Raw genomic sequence first — 21,077 nt, 5'->3', positions numbered from 1 at the left:
TATACCATTTTCTCCAATAAATTTTATCCCCCTACCATAATCTTTTTTCCCCCCCTGGATAAACATCAAAAGAACTCCCTAGGATTTTTTTTTTTTTTTTTTAAAGCTTCATTAGCTAAATGTTGCTCATACTGTACGTTTGCTACATTTACCAACTGCACCACCTTCCTTGCCTGTTTTTTGTAATCCTTAAGAAATTGATATTATCACTCATCTTATGTCTCCTGCATAATGCCAGCCACCTCTATGTTACTGCATGTTTAATATCTGCATGCATGCATTTCGCACCCATCTTCTTTAACCTTCTGTCTTTTAGAATACTTTTAGACATTGCTGCTACTAGATAGGTCTTAAATATATAGCATCTATTCAGCATTGATCTTCTTTCTCTCAAACCCCTCATTCCATGCTACAGCTGCAACCCATGTCTTGAGCTTCTCATAAACACCAGACTTGTAGTACCACATATACCCTTTCTTCACACATAAGTCCTCATATGGCTGTTAACTGCCTAGGTAATCACTTCATGATCACTCTCACCAACTGGATGGATATTTAACACCTCATTTATAATTACATACTCTCATGAGATGATCAAATTGAAGATCCACAATTCTTGCATGCCCTCTGTTACATACTGTCTGCAGTATTTATCCCTCAAGAACTCGATAAATTCACTTTCTTTACTTCCCATTGCTATCTCGTCATCAGAGTCTATATTGTCATAATTAAGATCAGCCCTATTGATCACCCTTTTCTTATTTGTCTAATTTGCGTATACATCTCATGGTCACTACCCTCCATATTATTAGATCTACAGTAATATCCATCTAAGTATTTTATTTGATTCACTTCACACCTTAATGCCTCAAAACCACTGCCACTGTTCTCCCCTTGCATCTCTACCTTGTATGGACTTAACTTTTTTTCTATCATCAATAGCATTTCACTTCCTTCACTTCCTTTGTCCATCTCTATTCCTATCAGGTTGTCATCTACATCCAACTATGTCTCACTTATTCCAACAATTTTTGGGTGAATGAACCCAATGAGTGCAAACATTTCACTTCCATTCTTTTTGATACTTCTATCATTTTTATTCAAACATAATAACTCATTCCTGGATCTCTAAAGGTTTTACTGCTATCACGTATAAAATACAGATCCTTGTTATATTTCCATGATTTCTCAACCACGTGTCTGAAAGTAAAAACCTAATCCTGACAACTTCTATTTAACCTGAATCCAGCTCGTTCTTTTCTTTTTCCTCACCTAGAGAGCAAAATGAAGGTGAAATTAGAATTTTTTTTTAATCATTATAATTCCATTCACAAATGCTTATAAAGTATTGCACATTAGTACTAAGGATTTGATCATCCCAACCCCTGCTCTAAAAACGAAAACTTTTTCTTTTCAGGCTACTTCAGATTTGCATCAAGCAAACTGATGATTTCTTACACAAAGCTGAAATTCAGCCATTACATAATGACATTCTTTAACATCTCTGCCACAATGGTATTCAAATTTTCAGGCCGGTATGTCTGAAAATTGGTTTGTTGGGAATCAATGTCTTCAAGCAAGTGGAATATTGTTAGTACCAAAGGTGACTCAGAGTGGCATTGCATGCAAATTCTCTTATTTGAGGGGGGGTGGCACTTATCCAATTACATATGACATATTTTCTAGATGATAAGGATGGAGGTGATTGTAACCTCGAGTATGAATAGTGCATATGTGACAGAATTAACTAAATTGTTGTACATCACTATTATTCTTCAGTCATAATGCTGAAAAATAAACAATGCATCGAGTCGAGTTTATGGAAAATTAAATTATAGGTGTATTTCACTTGAATTTGTTTTGTTTTGTTTTGTTTTGTTTTGTGTTATGCTTCTTACAGGAATGAGCATGGTTGTGAAATGAAAATCTGATGATGTAAATGTGATTGTACACATCAGTATATAATGAAATAATCAATATTCCTATGAGCATCTGGTTGAAAAGATGATAATGACAATTGTTTTGGAAAGCATTCAAAATGGCAAAATGAAGAATGTGATGTAGGAAAGATGTGTGGTGAATGAGACAGTGGCTATTCAGAAAGATCAGGGATTGCGTTCTTAGAGTGAAGGGGAAGAGTATATCATAAAGAATGTAGGATTGTAATGAATATGAGTCTGAAGGTATCAGAGCAGTTGTGGGCAGGGTTAACTATCCTCTAGTGGAGTGTGTGATTTGATTTGCTTGAGAAGATGATGTGTTATTATTTCAACTGGGAAGAGATATTGGTAAGATCTTGATCTTTGGGCGCAGTGGCTGACACTTGAATAATGACCCAAGTCAGGCTGCTGACATTGAAATAGATTATTTTGTATGTTTAGAAGTAATATAAAAATGATCAAAAATAAGGAGAAGAGGATGGAGTTGGTAACTAAGCTGTGATTAGAGAATAAAATTGTAGTACTGATTGAGCAATTTGTCTAAAAATTATTCAGTTAAGTGAACATGCTTGATGAATGATGATGTATCGACAAAAATAGAAATGTTGGATTATGCATATTCTTGAATGATAAAAAAGACAAACATGAATAAAAAAAAAGATCAGACTTCTTTCCTGTTGATTATAGAAAAAGAAGTATTGTTGGGATGCAAGGAATGTCAGCTGCTTGAGTGTGAATGTTTCCCATCTCTTTCCCATCAGCAGTCATGATCACAAAGCTCCAACTTGAGAGACAGTCACATATGTTAAAGTTTCAGCCTTAGATTAGGGTTACATCAGTTTCATCATCAGGTGATTATAACAACACATACTGACAACCTTAGGATACAAAAGGGAAAGTGAAAGAAATGATTATATTGGAAGATGCAGATGATCTAAAGTTGCGGCACCCTGCAACTTCAACTGCACCCTTTCCTATGGCCAAACAAGTAAAACACCCAACATTAAGATAGAGTGCTGAGGCATGGAATGAGTTTAACATACTGTTTAATGAGCTTTGTGTGTGACATTGTGACCTCCTGCAATGAGTCTTTTGAATCCTTAGAGGTCTGATGATGATAATAATAATTATTATAATATTAAAAAATGATGCATGTAAAATTTGTAGCAAAATAAAGTAATAAAAAATATTTACAAATGTCTTGCATGCTCGTCTCTTAGATTTATCACATCCAACGAGGGTTTAGATTTCATAGCTGTCATCAGAGATGTATTTAAAAATAAAAATAAAAAATTTAAAAAAAAGTAGTTATATATATATATAAATGGAATGAATCCAGAAATGCACATGTTAAATTGAAAGCATATGACTATTATAAGAGAAAATAGCAAATTATGAAATTAAGAGGATATTCTGAATACCTTTCTTACTATTCTGAATTCAAAGTCTGTACCATAGAAAGTAAATCATTTTAAATTTTATGTCTGATGATTCTGGAGAAATAATTATTAAGGAGTAAAGGAAAGTTCCCCCCATCTCTGTTTGGTATATCCTTAGATCCCATGGAGTCAAAGACTAATCTAGGTGTTCCCTTTGTCATACACACAGCTGATCATCATACCTTGCATTAAACACATTCAAATTCTCTGCAAACACCATATTTCCAAGCAATTCATTCCAATCATTCACAACTTTCCGTGCAAAAAACCTGCTTCTCACTCCTATGCTCACACCCTCCTTATACAGCTTCCACCTCTTGTTCTTCCCCAACCTTCCACCATTTTATGGAAAAACCTCTTCAAAGTTAATCCTACGACAACTCCTTACCAACTTGTACACCTTATTATATCACCCCTTTTCCTCCTATCCTTTCCATTAGACTCTGTAAATTGCATCTTCTCAACCTTTCTTCATATTCAACATTCTTGAGATCAGAAGCTATCTCCTTTTTTTTTTTGAAAACCATGTGACCAAATCTGTGCACAGTAGTCCAAATGTGGCCTAATCAAGGGCCTTATACAATGGAACTAGAATCTCCTTACCTCTACAAGTCAGTAGTCTCTGCATCACTCCCAGAATTCGTTATGTTGTCCTCACAAATTTGGCAATGTGTCCTCTAAATCATCCCCAAGATCTCTTATTTCCTCCACCTCCTACAATATAACCCCACTAAGTGTAAATTCTACATCTCATATTTGTTTCCCAAATCTTAAAACCCTGCATTTTGCAACATTGAACTGGCATCCCCACTCCCATACCTATTTACTCAATCTACTCAGGTCTTCTTGTAAGGCCAGAACATCTGCTCTACTGCTCATAGTTCATCCGAACTTTGCTTCTATTGCAAACAACTGAAAATTCCCATCCAAATCTTCCCCATTATCATTAACATACAGGTTAAACAGCAATAGCCTTAAAACAGACCCCTGAGGCACACCACTAGTGACTTTTGTCTTCCATGATGTTGTTCCCCCATACACAAATTGCTGATACCTATCAGATGGCTAATCAATCTCCAATCCAATGCATTAGTCTGATATCCAACCTCTGCTCTTGTTTGACTATCAACTTACTCATCATGCAATAATCTATCAAAAGCTTTTGCAAAAATCTAAGTATACTACTGTGTATCAGTCCTTTGTCCAATGAAGTTGTCACCTTATTGTAATAAATAAGTAGATTACTTAAACATAACCTCCCTTTAGTAAATCCATGCTATCCATCAAAGATAATACACTTTAATCACAACAACTTACACACAGATTGGCCTATAATTTCACTTGAGTTCTGTCATCTCTTTTATGAAACAGCACAATACTTGCCTTCCTTCCACTCCTTTGAAACTGAACCCCTATGCGTAAGACTGAAATAAAACATACATATCTAGGTAGATATGAGTTTCCTGGCACATTCCTTCAAAATATATGGTGATATATCATCAAGTTCCACAGCCTTATTAATATCAAGTTTGCTTAATTCTCCATATACTTCTTGCTCACTTACTCTCAATCTCTGCTACTCATGAACCACTACTCTGATACTCATGAACCACTACTCTGTCTTTTTCTTGTGAATGAAGCCACATGCACAAGAAAAAGGCATTTATGAACTGCTCATTAAATATCTGAACTATATACTTTGCAGCAGTTTTTCTTATACCATTTTCTCTACCAAATGTCATCCTTCCATAATCATCATCGTTTTGCTGGCTGCATATCAGAATTCTCTAGGATTTTTTTTCTTCATTAATTAACTTTGTTCATACTGCACTTTTGCTAACCTTATCAACCAAGTAACCTTTGGCTGTTCTTTGCAGTGCTCATGGAATTGATTATTACCACTTATCTTGTGTTGCCTTCATAATGTCATTCTTCTCTGTATTGCATGCTTAATCTCTTCATTCATCCATTTCACATTAGTGTATTTATTAACCTTCTGGCCCTTGGAATACATTTAGACATGGCATTAAGCTCCTTCAGAATAATTTATGCTAAAGGTAATTACACAATACAGGATAGTGAAGATGAAGAAGAAAAATCTGCTTTTAAATCACAGCAACATTGTAAGGCTATAATATTAAATTTTAATTCCTAAAACTAAATTTTATCAGTAAACTCCCAACCATAAATGTAAAACTGGAAAAGAAACTTTTCCTTTAAGTAAGTGTTGTGCTTATATTTTTATATGAATCAGAAACATGCACTATAAACAAAAAAAATCTTGAAAAAATTAAAGCCACAGAAATGAAATTAATGAGGTCATTAAAAGGGGTGTGTAAGATTTTAAAAGTTGTTTTTTCAATTGGTTATACTAAAATTAAAGAGGGCACGAAATTATATTCTTGGTTTCATCCTTTATCCAAGTGTAAGCAAACAAACAAAGTATGCACATGAAGTCACGTCATGACTGTGCTACTTGTATATAGAGGCTAATTACTTGACATCGATTGTCTTAGTATCCCATAATGCAGTGCACATATCCTTACTGACATGTATAATGCTTCACATACAAACTTTGTTTGTTTACACTTGGATAAAGGATGAAACCAAGAACATAATTTCTTGGCATCTCTAATTTTTAGTATAACCAAGTGAAAAGAAAAAGAAAACTTTCAACATCTGTCTCTAAGCCAGAGTATTTTAGTAATAAGGTTTTGGCTACTTGTATATGGAAATATTACTTCAACCTTGGTATCATTTCAGGGTAGTGACCCTTCCCATAATGCATGGTATTATACATGTCCACAAAGATATGTGCATTGCATTATTACTATTGTTATTAACCTCCAAGGAGTCAGAGACTGATTGTGGGAGGTGCATGCATTGCTCATCCAACTGTGCCTTAAATTGATTTAATGTGTCTACATTTACAAAACATTCAGGCAAGGCATTCCACTCACCAACCACTCTCCATACGAAGAACCTGCTTCTCACTCCACTGTTCGCATCCTCTTTATACAGTTTCGGAGATGGCCTCTTGTTTTACCCTCCCCTCCCATTTCTATGAAAAATCTCTTCCATGTCAAACTGATAACAACCCCCTGACTTGCTTATATATCTCAATCATATCTTCCCCCCCCTTCTCTTCCCCCCATCCACAAGGCTTTGCAATTTACATTCTCTCAATCTGTCCTCATACAACACATTCCAAAAATCACTTTGTGAATCTCCTCTGGACCCTTTCCAACATATCCTTGTCACCATAAAACCAGATAACCAAATCCATACACAATAATCCATGAGGCCTGATCAAGCCCTTATATAATGGCATCATAACCTCTCTATTTCTGCATGTCAGGGTCCACCACATTATTGTCAATATGTGATGTGATGTCTTCACAACTTATGCAGTGTGGTCCCTGAATTACAGGTCCTTGTCCACTACCACCCAGACATCTCTCATCTCCTCTACCTGCTTTAAAGTTTCCCTACCAAGTGTACCCTTCATCCAATTGTTGCTTACCAAATCTGAAAACCTTACACTTTTCAACAACAATTTGAACTGATTGTTTCACTTACCTACCCATTCATGCAATCTATTCTTGTCCTTCTGCAAAATCCATAACATTTGACCCTGCATTGCTTTTCCCAGTTTTGCATCTTCTGCAAACAGCTGCATATCACTAATTAAACCCATCCCAATATCATTAGTATACAAATTGAACAACAGTGGTTCCAAAACTGACCTGTGGTCCCTATTGACCTTCCTCTTATGGGATACCTCACCTCCATATACAACTTTCTGATACTTATCTGACAGCCAGTCACTGACTCAACTTGGAAGTGTGTTATCCAATCCCATCTGTTTCAATTTATTTAAGTTTGTCATGTAGGAGCCTATCAAAAGCTTTTGCAAAATCCCAGTACACCCCTGTATATGCATTACCCCTGTCCACGGTATTTGTTACCTTGTTATAGTACATAATAAGTTAGAAAAACATGATCTCCCCTTAACATCCCATGCTGATAACCCACAAAGAATACTGCTGTTTTCAACCCATTTCTGTATATTACTTCTCACCAAACTCTCTAGTACCTTCACCACAACTGCAGATATATAGATTAGCCTATAATTTGAAGCCACTGCCTTATCAGCACCTTTATGCAGTGGAAAAAATTTACTTTCTTTCCACTAACTGGAACCTGTATTGTTGTAAGACTTAGTTTAAACAAGCATGCCAGTGCTACTGTCAGTTACCTGGAACATTCCCTTAATGGGGTGATATGTCATCAAATCCTATTGACATTAGGTTTATTTATTTCCTCATATACCTCCTGCTCAATTACAATTAAGCTCTCCTCTCCTGTGTCCTGTACACTTAAGTTCCTCATGATTCCATGCTGATCCACATGAAACACCCTTATAAATTTGATCACTGAATACCTCAACATTGGCTTCTGCATCTATTACAATTCTACCATTTTCATTCATTAACATCACTTTACCATTAACATTCTTCCTTCAATTTTCCATATATCTAAAAAACTCTCTAGGGTTTTTTCTTCACCTGTTTGGACAATTTCTGCTCATGCTGCACTTTTCTTTTTCTTACTGAGTCACTCTCTTGGCTTGTTCTTTATACTCTTGATGAAACTTATTATTACCATTGTTCCTGTACTGCTTCAAATGTACCTTCTTCTTCCAGATTTCATGCTTAAGCCCTTCATTCATCCATTTTACACCTCCTTCCTTATTAAGCCTTTTTGACCTTTGGAATACATTCATACTGTGATGTATTTCTTCTTCATTTCCCAAGCAGCATTTATTTCCTTACTACTCAACGTGTTCATGCTATAACTCCAAGCTCTCTCCTAATCTTATAATCATCACCACCCTTATAATTTCACAAATATCCTTTCCTCTCAGAAGTCTGCAAATGGCTAACCACAGCCAAGGTGATCAAGGTGAGGGTAATCACTTCATGATCACCCTCACCAACTTGACAAAAGTGTGAAAACCCCACTTATAATTACATTCTCAAATTATATGATCAGATCTGAAACTTTCGATCTTTACTTGTCCTCCTTTACATGCTGATTGATTTTCCTTTTTCCCAAATGGTGTTTCTTTATTCCAATATATCCTGTCATAATTAAAATCTCCCATAGTAATTACCCTTTCTTTGTTTGCTAATCAAGTTGTTATACATTTCTTCATCACCACCCTCTGCATTCCCTCGCCTATAGGAACATCCAAATAAATATGTCTTCCTGTTCTATTCTTCCATTTCTGTTCCTGTTGATATCATCTTCATTCAGCCATGTTTCACTTATTCCAATGATTTTGGGGTGAATAAACTCAATTACTGAAACCATTTCATCTCCCTTATTTCTGATACTTCTTGCATTTGTAAACAAACACAGCAGTTCATTTTTAGGTCTACAACCAGTGCTATCAAATCCACTGGTTGGTTGTGATTTCTCCACCACACCTGCCCTTGCCCAATCACCTTTATCACCACTTACCACATATATCCACTCAGTCTTGATTTACCCACCCACATTCTAATATACTCCATCTTCGTAAACAACTTCACTGCTACTTTCAACAGTCACTCTCCCTACGTTATGTCTACTGTCCATTTGGGCTGCTCATCCCCATCATTTTCCTGTTCCTTTTGCATTCCCATGCACTCTTCATCTCTGACTCAACTACTGTTTCCATTGCCAAGCACTTCTGTCTCTTCAACACCATTCTCCTGCTCTTTCACTTCATCTCTTACTTTTGATCTCTTGCACGCACACACACACACACACACACACACACACACACACACACACACACTATACTTCTATTTAGCAACACTTTCTCCAGTACACTCACTTCACAACCATTTAAATGCAACCCATCATGCTGTATAATTCCATTCTTCTCTCAAACACACTGTACCCCCTTCTCCTTACACAACTTTGCTAGCATGCTATTCATGATTCCAGCTCTTTGTCACAACTCATCGTTGTCATACCTTTGACAACACACTGATAACCTTTCCCACTACACTGTTTTCTTTCAATCTTCTCAATAACCTCCTGATATTCATCCTTACATATTCCTTATATCCATTTAAATCATTTGTCCTCAAGACACCACTAGTTCCCTTGCTTGTTTCCTCTTCATATCCAATGCTTGAATTATCCTGTTCATTCTCCCTCTTGAATAACAGACCTTATGGATGCTCTCATTATCTAATTCTCTAATATGGAATCTCCATATGCTGCTACTATTATAGGATACTAAGGAAATTGATGTTAAGTCATTACCCTCTATATACAAGTAGCCTAGTCATAAAGTGATTTCACGTGCAAACTTTGCTTATGCTTGGATGAAGGATAAAACTGAGAATATAATTTCTTGGCATCTTAATTTATCGTGTATAAGATTAGACCACATCAGAAATGAAGTTATTAGAAAAGAGTTAAGCATGTACACCTTAATTTGCATTAATTTTCTTTTCTTAATTTGCGTTTCTTTGCATGGAGGGTGGTTGAACCATGGAATGCATTACCTGATGGAGTGGTGAGAGCGAGAACGGTCAGTGAGTTCAAGGAGTGGTATGATAGACTGTGTTTTTTAGTGGGGGGGGGGACCTCCCCTCGATGAGTCTTGATAGACTTTGTGTTTCTTAGGAAGGACCTCCCACGATGACTCCATGGAGACCTGAATAATAATAATAATAATTAATGATAAACTATTGGAATACAGAGACAAATCATGTTGAAAGAATAGAATGAAGATTATCAAGATAGGTCCTCTCATCCTGCAAAAGTGAGACTGTGGAATACCAAACCAGTATGAAAGGATCACTTCTAAAGCTTGAAAAGACATATTGCCTAACCATGAAAGAAGCAAAATAAGAGAATAAACTTGTTTAACTTAGTTTCTTACATCTTTTTTATATGCAAATTTCTAAAATCGGAAATTTAATATCCACTTGAATTTTCTAATTTTTAATGTCTTCTATGAGTGTTTATTCTTTATTTGCAGGCTGAAGCAGTACAAACTCTTTCAGCTATTTCAGCAATTGTCAGTACTCCATCAGAGGTAAGAGTTGTTTAAACTTATTCTCTTTGCACCATTGAAAACAGCAGTATCTACATTAGACTTTTTTTAATACCATTGATTGTATCTTGGCTTTAATACCTTATATACATTTCAGCTAGTATTTGAAGCCCACAGACCTTCAATTTTTTTCTCATAGAGAGTATTCCACAGAATTGCTATAATCTAAATCTAGAATTGCTAAATAATCTGGATCCTCTCCACCACTTCTTCATTCCCATGGAATCCATATTACAAGAAGTCCATGCAGGTTATTAATATTAAAAGAACTGTGGTAAACAGCAGAGAATAATAATATAAGTAATCATGTATTTAATATTTTTCATAGAGAAGGTGATAATGCAAACTTGAGAAGACTCTGAATAGTAGAGTAGCCAGATGTTATGGCTTTACAAGAGGATTTGAATAGACTGTGTGAGTGGGCAGGTGAATGGTGTTACAATTCAAATTGCAAAGTTTTAAAATTTTGAAAGAGATGGAATGCACAGTATACAGTTGGTGGAGAGCATTGAACCTGGTTCAAACCTAGTTAGAGAACGAAAGTTGTACTAATATATCCACATAGCCCAAGTTAGCCTCACCCTCAGTAGGCTGATATGATTGTTTACGTTAGAGTACAGTTTAGGAAATTGTTCAGGATCGAATTTTCATTTGTTGATATTTCTGTTGTTTTCACAGGAACTATCATGAAGTCTGTGATAGATTTATAGTATTCATAAAGTTAACCATTGAATGATGGCTTTAGTAAAACAGTGATAAATGTGTCAAAAGCTAAAGGACAGCTTATAAAACTTTAAACCATTTTTGGCTCATCTACTATAGACATAATTTTGTTTTCCTAATTTTACCATTACTAAGGTTCGATTGAAATGACTTAATATTTTCATAGAAGTCATAAATTTACATTTTCAAGATGATTCAAAGAATCCTTAAGGACTTTCTATATCAGCTGATTTGAAAAATTTCTCACATTTGAAATAGTTATTTCAATCATGTACATTTAAAAAGATTTTTCTTCCAACATGCCTTCTGTAGTCACTTTTTTTTTTTTAAACTGTAAATGACATTGTCCTTGACAGTTTAAATTTGATTATCTAAATGACTTGGTTATATTAGCTGTTTATCTTGTAGAGGTTTGCACTGAAAATTCTAGTGTTATACTAGTCACTTTTTTTTTTTAAACTATAAATGACATTGTCCTTGACAGTTTAAATTTGATTATCTAAATGACTTGGTTATATTAGCTGTTTACCTTGTAGAGGTTTGCACTGAAAATGCTAGTGTTATACTAGAGAAATATAAGATTTTCAGTTTTTTCATAAAGTTGAGTTATTCTCTAACCATGATTTTAATGAAATCATTATAGTAATGTTACAAAAATGCAAGCCTAAAAGGTATATTTAAATTTATTATTTGAAGAAGTTAAAGGGTTTCAAGATTACAGAATATTTTAGATTACTAATTCTATTATAGATAATGAAAACTTTGTACATGTAATTTAATATATGCTTAAACCATCATCATCATTGAATTATTCCTAGTATCAAGGAAAATACAGGGTGGTATAATAATAGTATGTAAAAACTTGCCAGGTTACTATAGACAATTTTCATTCAGATTAGTCTGTTTATCTGCATTGAATCCAATATTGTCAAACCTATTTTGGTCTTGGAAGGCACTTCTCACTCCAACAATCCACCTAGATGTTGAACTTCCTCTGAGTTGTTTAACTGCCATCTTCATTTCAAACAACTCTTTTGCAAGAGTGACTGTACCTTCTGAGATTTGCTCTGCTCATATATTTCTGAATTCTAATTGTCATGTGACTTCCTAATATCTTCATTTATAATATAATTCTGCCATTAATCTTATTTGTATTTGATTATTTTCATATATACTTGTGATAGCTTTTAGGATATTATTTGGTATTTGTCTTTCTTTTAATATGTTAAATAATATGTTTCTTTTAACTTAGTCAAATGCTTTTTCAAAGTCAATAAATGCAATATGTGTTTCTAAATTGTATTCTCTTCTTTTCTCTATTATTAATTTTAGGCAAAAGGCCGGGTCTATACATGATCATCCTTTTCTAAATCCATTCTGTACTTCTAAAATAAAATTTTTGGAATATTTCATTAATTTGCTATTTAAGATTCTGCTATATATTTTGTAACAGGAATTTAGTATACTGATACCTCTATAGTTTTTAGGGTCATCTCTATTACCTTTTTTTTAAAGATAGGAATCATAATTGCTTTTTTCCATTCTATTGGGGGGATACCAGTTGAATAAATTTTATTTAAAAATAATAAGAGTCTTTCTTTGAATCTACTTCCTGCATATTTATATAGTTCTGAACCTAGTTTATCTTCTCCAGGTAATTTTCCGTTTCTTGTTTCTTTCGGGCTGATTTCTAATTCTTCCTTGGTTATTTCCTTTTCATTTTCATTAATTATTCGCCAGTTGTCTTTTTTAAAATATTTGTCTGTCCACAATTCTGTGTAGTAATTTAGAAATTCTTCTAATTTCAATTCAGTGTTTAATTTTATGTTTTCTTTGGTATTTGCATTTAAGTGTTTCAAAATTTTATATACATTGGGTCTTATTTTATATAAATCATGTTCTAAATTAGAAACAGATTTGTTCCATGATTCTCTGTCTTTTTCTGACTTCTCTTTTAGCTATGGCTCTTATTCTTTTATATTCTATTTCATCTTCTAATCTTTTACTGCTTAACCATTTGTGATAGGCTTCTATTTTCTTTTTAATTATTTCTTTGATTGTATCATCCCAGATCTTCAGTTTTTTCCTTTTATTGAATTTTTTGGTCTTTCCTAAGCTTTCATTTGCTGCTGCATTTAGTATCGTTTTTATATTAAGCCATTCTATTTCTATTTCTTCATTTTGTTTTATTTCATCTAGATATTGGTTAATTCTTTGTTCATATAGCCATTGTACATTTGTGTCATTCAGTAGTCTAGTTTTATAAACAAATGTTTCAAATTTTCTTTCTGTTCTTGTTACTTGTAGCCATTTAGGTGGTAATCTTAATTTTATTTTAACAAGGAAGTGGTCACTGCTTATTTCATATCCTCTGTGAACTCTAACATCTAGTGAAAATTTTGATGTCTTTTCATTTAGTATAAAGTAATCTAATATTGGGGTTTGAGGTTATATGGTGAGTGGTTGGTGTAATTTAGTGCCCGTGTAAAATTGGTGATTTGTGGTGTTTTTTGTGTGTGTTTTTCCTTCGAAAATTGGTTTTTTAGTATATTAGAATGATTTTCGTGTTTTTAGAGTATTTTGTGTGTCTTTATAGCATATTTTATTGGGGCTGTCACCGCTAGAGGGATTCGTAGTGTGTAGTGTTCGTGAAAGCTCCAGATAAGATAAGTATTATATTATTTTCAGTTATCGTTGATAAATTTATTTAATATTGCATAGTTTTGTTTGCCTTGCATCTCTTAGTGCATCTTTTTGTGTGTTTTTGGTGTGTTATAATTTATAATTTGATAAAATACGTTGCAAGTAAGTATGGCTCCAGTACGAAGGAAAATGGCGGCCAGTAATGATGGTTCGCCATCATACAAACCAATTATTGTTAAATAGCCTCTATCTATTTTTATTCTAGCTTCTATTATTCTTTCATTCCATAATTTATAATGTTTTAACTGTTTTGAAAGGGAGTTATGAATCCAAATCATGACTTCTGCTTGTGCTCTTTGGTCTCTGTCAACTCCACTGTATATTACATTAAAATTTTCAGTTCTCATGGTTCCTTTTAATTTCTTTTTTGTTTCAGTGAGTACTGCTATTTTAAAATTTCTTTCATTTAATAATTGGTCTAATTCTATTTCTTTATATGCTATTCCTCTTACATTCCGGTTTGCTATGTGTATTATATTTTGTCGTTTCCATTTTTGTTTTACCTTTTCCATTCCAGGGTCGTTTCCTATAGATTCAATCCGATTATCTTTTTCTGTCAGCTTACTAGTAGAATTATGTTCTCCACGTCAGGGGACTAGCCTGACAATGGAATAGTTCAGTGGTAGGGCTGCTTTCTTAAGGCTTCTGAACTAGCCTTCTTCCGAATTTAAACCCATAGGATGAATAGGGTATATTGAAGAGGGAAAGAGTAGATTATAGAAGAATTACAGTAAGGTTTGTAGAGAGGGCATAGTTGTAAAGCCAGAAATGAAAAGACCCCATGACCCTCGAGTACTCTAATAGCATAGGGGTCATAAAATAGGAAGAGTTGGCTAATAAGGCATTATAGGAAAGATTCAAGTAAGTGGATCTTCCTCAAAGTAGAAGGAGAGGAGATAGATCCAGCTAGGGGTCCATGGGAGTGCCGCTTCCCTTACAATCAAGATGATGGCCCTGTTGGTCCACGAGTCCTTATTCAGTATATTCGGACCATCCCACCATATGCACATGCATGCACGCTCGCGCATACACACATGGTGGGCTCCACTATCCACCACCCAGGGCACACGCTCTCTAGGGGTTACAGGGTTCCCCCCCGAGAGAGATCTAAGATGTCAGAAGAAAAAAAGTTTTCTAAGAGTGTTAAGGTATTAATTAAGGGAATATTGGTAAACAGTGAGGAGATATCAAAGCTTACCAATATGTCTGTGTTATTTAAGGTTAGATATTTCTATTAGGGTTTTAAAATGGGTGGAGTTTTTTTATATTGGATGTGGAAAGTCCAGTGAGGGGGGGGGGTCAGAGAGTTAGCCAGCTGTTTTGACAGTTTGTAGCAAGGTGTGTTAGTAGCATCTACAATAGGTTTTAGTGGGGAATTAGGTTTATGGATTTTTGGTAAACTGTATATCTGGGGCAGGGGGAAGAAAGGTTTGAATTTTTTTTCGTAATGTCTGTAGGCAAGGAAGATTTTTTTAAGTAAGTTTTTTAATTTTTTAACTTGTGTTTTTTTGGGATTGTGTTCTTGTGGGATGTAGGTAGAGCGATCTCGGAGGATAATCTCCATTTTTCTATTGTATTCTGTGGCATTAAGGATGACTCTGGCATTACCCTTATCCGCTCTGGTGATGACAATACTTTTGTCTTTCTGTAATTTCCTGAGAGCAGTGCATTGGTCGGATGATAAATTACTTTTTTGGAGGCGAAGACTGGACGAGGATGTTGGTGACGTCAAGTCTGATGTTATTTGCTATCTCCGGCACTAAACGACAGATCCCCACGTTCAATATTATATATTACATCTAGCACTGGTACTTCTTTCGGTGCGACCATGAAATTGTGACCGCGGCTTAGGACACTGATGGCATTGTCGTTGAGCCTTTTGGAAGATAATTCAACCACTACTGTCTGGAGTGGTTGAATTTGCGGTTGCGGTTTGGATTTATATGGGGTGTTATACTTTTTTTTTTCTCTCTGGCATCTCAGAAACTTCTGCACAGAAAGTATTCCAAAAAATAAACTTATCAAAAAGTATAACACCGCCACTAAGACCTATTGTAGATGCCACTAACGCAGTTTACTACAAACTGTCAAAACAGCTGGCTAACTCTCTGACCCCCCTTCCCCCTCTCACTGGACTTATCACACCCTATATAAAAAACTGTACCCATTTTAAAGTCCTAATAGAAAGTCTAACCTTAAATAACACAGACATATTGGTAAGCTTTGACATCTCCTCACTGTTTACTGATATTCACTTAATTGATACCTTAACACTATTAGAAAACGTTTTTCCTTCTGTCATCTTAGATCTCTTTTCCTTTGCCATCAGTTCTGGGTATTTTTCTTGGAAGAACAAAATCTACAAGCAGATAAAGGAACCACCATGAGTTCCCCCCCCCTTGCCAAATTTTATATGGAAAATTGTGAAAAACGAGCTCTAGACTCAACCCCTCTCAAACCTTCCATCTGGCTAAGATATGAAGATGATGTGTTCTCTATTTGGCCTCATGGTCCAGACACATTAGACTCCTTCCTCAGTCACCTCAACAGCCTACATCCAAGAATCCAGTTTTTGATGGAAAAGAACAATAGTTTACACTTCCTAGACACCTTAGTTACACGCCTTCCTAATGGTACACTTTCTTTCACTGTATACAGAAAACCTACGCACACAGGCAGATACATTCACAAACTCTCCACACACCACCCTGCTCAACAATATGGCATTATTAAAACTCTAACCAAGAGGGTCACAATCTTTGTTCCAGTGGAACCTCCTTTGCAACTGAGCTTGACCACATACACAACACCTTCCTCCGCAATGGCTACAGCGATCATAGTAGTAAAAAAAAAAAAAGAGTTCCTCCCCCAATCCCCGGCCGTCTCTTCAGAAAGAGTTTAGAAATGCTATCACCATACCTTACATCTGTGGCACATCAGAAAAAATAGCCAAGATTTTAAATAAGTACAACCTACACACAGCATTTAAGCCTCACCACAAACTTGCTATCCTTATCCATTCTGCAAAAGATCAGCTCCCTCCTCTCTCAGTGCCTAGAGTTTATAAAGTACCCTTTCCTGTAAGCTGGTATACTTTGGACAGACAGGCAGATCAGCAACCATCTGCCTAGAGGAACACAAGTCACACATCTGCAACCACAACTATGGTCAGTTAGGCCTGGCTGACCATGTCTTGGATACAATCCACAGGATCTCTTGGGAAAAAACCACCATGCTCCACCACAGTAAATTCAAAAAAGAGAGACTATTTTTAGAATCTGCAGTAGCTCTCAGAAATCAACCAAATCTAAATAAATATGTTTGCATGAAACTTCCTAAGATGTGGGAAATGCTGATCATCAGAGATCTCACCTTACATTCCAGAGCACTTACAGCCATCCATAGAGGGCGCTCCACCTAGATAGGATTTTAGAGTCACCCATGCAGTTGGCTTAGTATTGTGTGATATTTGTGTATATGTTACATTAGTTTTTTTTTTTTTTTTTTTTTTTTTTTTTTTTTTTTTTTTGTAATCCCTGAAGATGTCTGAGTGACTGAGACGAAATATAGAAAGTATTAAATTCTGTTTTAATCCTTTCTGAGTTTCATGTTTCAGCATTTAAGCCTAAACACACAGACTTACACCAAGAGGAAAAAAATAAAATTATTAAACTCACTATACTGCTGATGTATGTAATATATTCATCAGCAGTATAGAATAATAGTTATCATTGGGAAAGTGGTCAGTTTGTTGCACAGATATGATAATAGCAAAGTGAGAAGGACAGCAATAACAAGATGGATTAATTGTGTGAGTGGCAGAGAATTTCAATTTGTGAATGTATAATAAGAATTCTTAGGGAAGTTAGAATGGTTCAAAGATGATGGTTGAATTTGAATGGGTTTGGTGTAGGTCATTTGGAGCAGTTGATTTTTTTTTACACAGTGTTCATATGAAATTAGTACCATTAAGAGTCAGAGGGAAGTTGAGAAGTAGGTTGTGAGAGAATGGATATGAAGGTGAAGAAATGATACAGTGAAAACAGTAGGAATGATCAGAATATAAATGAAAATCAAAGTCGGGATCAGAGAAATGGGGATGGTACAAAGAGAGAGAAGTGCATTATAGCAGAGAGAGTAAAGAGTGATTGTGTTGAAGGGATGGCCTCAAAGAGTGGAGAGTTATGCTTGTATACTAATGTACAGAGTATCAGAAATAAAGGAGCTGAGTTTGTAGCATTGTGAAATCATTATGCCCAAAGATAATTGGCATAAGTGAAACTTGGCTGACTGAGGATGATATACTGTTAGAACTTGAAATGGTAGGAGATATAGGATTTTTCAAAAGGAGAGTAAGATGAAGAATGTAGGGGTGGGGGACATATTTTTTATGTTAGCAGAGGAATTGTGTCCTTCGAGAATCAAAGTGGAAAATAGTATGTGTGAAGATTTTGAAGCTGTTTGGTGTGCAGTTGAGTTCAATAGAATAGTATGTCTGTTATAGTCCAGGAAATATGGAAAGTATTGATTGTGAAATGTTTAGACAAATTAGCTGGGCAAGTAAAAGGAACATTATCCTAATGGGGATTTTAATTATAGGAATATGGAGTGCAAAGAAGGGATAGTGTATAGTAATGAGGAGAATGAATATGTTGAGATTCTGCAGGATAACTATCTAAAGCAGCACCTGATGGAAGCAACACAAGGTTTATTGGTTATCGGTTTATCATTTTAATTTTGGTGATATATTCACAGTATGTGGCTGTGAATGAGGTATCAACATTGCCACCTCTTAGTGAAAGTGATCATGAGGTATTGGTTTGGAAGGTAGTCAAACAGAAAAAAAGTTATCAGGAAGGTCTATATGTGGAACTATAAGGTGAATGATTATGAGAAGTTCCATAGCCAACTAGCATCAGTACATTGGGTTGATGAATTGTGTATTAAAGATGTTGACAGTGCATGGAAAATGATAAGGCAGTATCTAACATAAACAATGCATAACTGCATATTAAGAATTAAGTAAATAAAGAGTAGGAGTGAGATGGATGATCAGTGAAATCAAGCAGGCAGTGTTACAAAAAAAGTAATGGAGAAAGTACAAGACAGTTTGCTGTGAACAGATGCATGAAGAATAACATGTGCAGACCATAAAAGTTATAAGCATGATTAAAAAAGAAAAAGTAGAATATGAGAGCAGATTGACCATTTAGATCAAAGCTAATCCAAGGGAATTTTTCTGCCATGTGGCAAGCAATAGGATAAATAATTATGACAGGTTGATACTGATGGATAGATATGGTAACAGAGTGACCATATCAAATGATATAGTCGAATTATTTAATGAACACTTCATCAGTGTATATTGATGCTATGAAACATATAGATGGAAGGTGAGAATTAAAGGTAAAACAATCGGAGGTGTATCAAGTTTTGCTTGGGTCTGATGTTAACAAGGCTGTGAGAATGGATGACATATCATCACATATTTTTAAAGAATGTGCAAAAGAGTGAGTGATACCCTTGTCCTGTGTATTTAATTAAAGTCTTGCAGTTGGGAAGGTTCTTAAGGAATGGAAAGAAGGCAAAATAAGGTATTAAGTATAATTTCTGGGAAATTCCCATGCTACTCCTCTTAAACACTATTAATATAATTAACGACTGTTTTAGCCTGTTTTTGTTTAAGAGTGTCCCTTATATTTAATACAATGGCTAACATAACTCAAAGGGGGTATATATATATATATTTTCGGGCATTATGGGCAAGTATAGAAGGCAATTATGGCAGAATAAAAAATGTGGAAAAATTATGTACATACCTTGTTTTTGGTTTAAAGATGCCTTCAAATCCAAGCTCTTGTTGAAAGGTTGTATGTAAATGGAGGGGGGGAGGGAAGAACATGGGGATGTGCTTGAGACATGGGAAATAAGTTTGGGAACCGTGGTTACTATTAATAATATATATATAAATATATATATATATATTATTTTGTTGTGGTGGAGGGGGGGGGAAGGAAAAGAAGGGGAAAGGTATCCTTATGTGGAAACTGGGGCAAGGGTTTACGGGGTGTGTACCGTTTCAGTCATCGTCTGACCATCGTCGGAACTTTGTGGGAATGACTGTAGGGCTCTGTCAAGGCTGCAAGATGTATCTGCCAAATTTGGGCATTTGTTGTCGCTAAATGGCCAGAGGCGTGGCTTAATTTGTAAGTTTTGGAACGTCCAACATTCGGAAATTAGGTAGGGGCGGTGGACATTGATAGAATTTCCATCGCATTTTATGGCAATAGTTTCGGATATTCTAAGCATCGTTTCATTTTCTTGTTTATCAATGATTATGGCTGCTTTGTCAATTTGGGGGATGTGTTTTAGTTCAAGGGCATGAGCTGCAATTTCTGTCTTCCCTGTATTCTGTGGTTTGTTTTTCTTTTTGATGATGTGATATTTTTTCGTGTTCAGATATTCTGGAATGGGAATATTGCAATCCCTGAAGTGCTCTTGTAGTCTAGTCAATAACGACCTAATTGTAGAGCGTGTAGGTGATGTCACAGTCTTTTTGACAAGGAAATTTGTAGACTACGTTGTGGTGTTCGAATAATTCTTTGTGTGTGAGAGATTTAGTAGGTTTTAGGAGAGTTGCTAATTTATGGTTTGTGGTGAATACTGGCTTATAGTCCATGTTTTTGAAAATGTATTTGTAAGCCTTGTATGTGTTTTGGATGTATGGCAATTTGATGACCATACGTGTCGGGAAGTCTGCTTTTGTTGTATTATTGTTAAGACGGGATTTTGCCGTATAGTTCACGTAATTTATTAGATGCGTGGGATAGTTGCCATTTTTGAAAACCTGTGTTAAATACTTGAGTTCAGTGTTAAGAAAATTGCTGTTGGTGGAGAATTTGTAAGCATTGATAAATTGTGATAGGATGACTGATATTTTAACAGAATATGGGTGGTATGAATTGAATTGGAGGTAGTTTCCGACATGTGTGGGTTTGTGAAATATCTTCGTGGCAATTCTGTTATGGCTTCTACAACAAGGGCTCTACAACAAGGCTTACAAATACATTTTCAAAAACACGGACTATAAGCTAGTATTCACCACAAACCATAAATTAGCAACTCTCCTAAAACCTACTAAATCTCTCACTC

General features: G+C 35.3%; 1 protein-coding gene across 1 annotated transcript in view; it reads left to right on the top strand.

Annotated features, from left to right (window-relative positions):
* LOC150105439 (polycystin-1-like protein 1) overlaps positions 1 to 21,077 on the top strand; it is a 724,085-nt gene that overhangs the window by 242,563 nt on the left and 460,445 nt on the right. The window contains exon 20 of the mRNA XM_090394152.1: positions 10,425 to 10,481. Coding sequence (XP_090250278.1) covers positions 10,425 to 10,481 — 57 coding nt within the window. The remainder of the gene's footprint in view (positions 1 to 10,424; positions 10,482 to 21,077) is intronic.

This window comes from Typopeltis vanoorti, chromosome 6 (assembly GCF_054136105.1).
Source record: "Typopeltis vanoorti isolate ZY-2024b chromosome 6, IOZ_Tvanoo_1.0, whole genome shotgun sequence".
NCBI lineage: Eukaryota > Metazoa > Arthropoda > Arachnida > Uropygi > Thelyphonidae > Typopeltis > Typopeltis vanoorti.
Note: the sequence above shows the minus strand (reverse complement) of the source record. Positions and strands in the feature narration are given on the sequence as shown.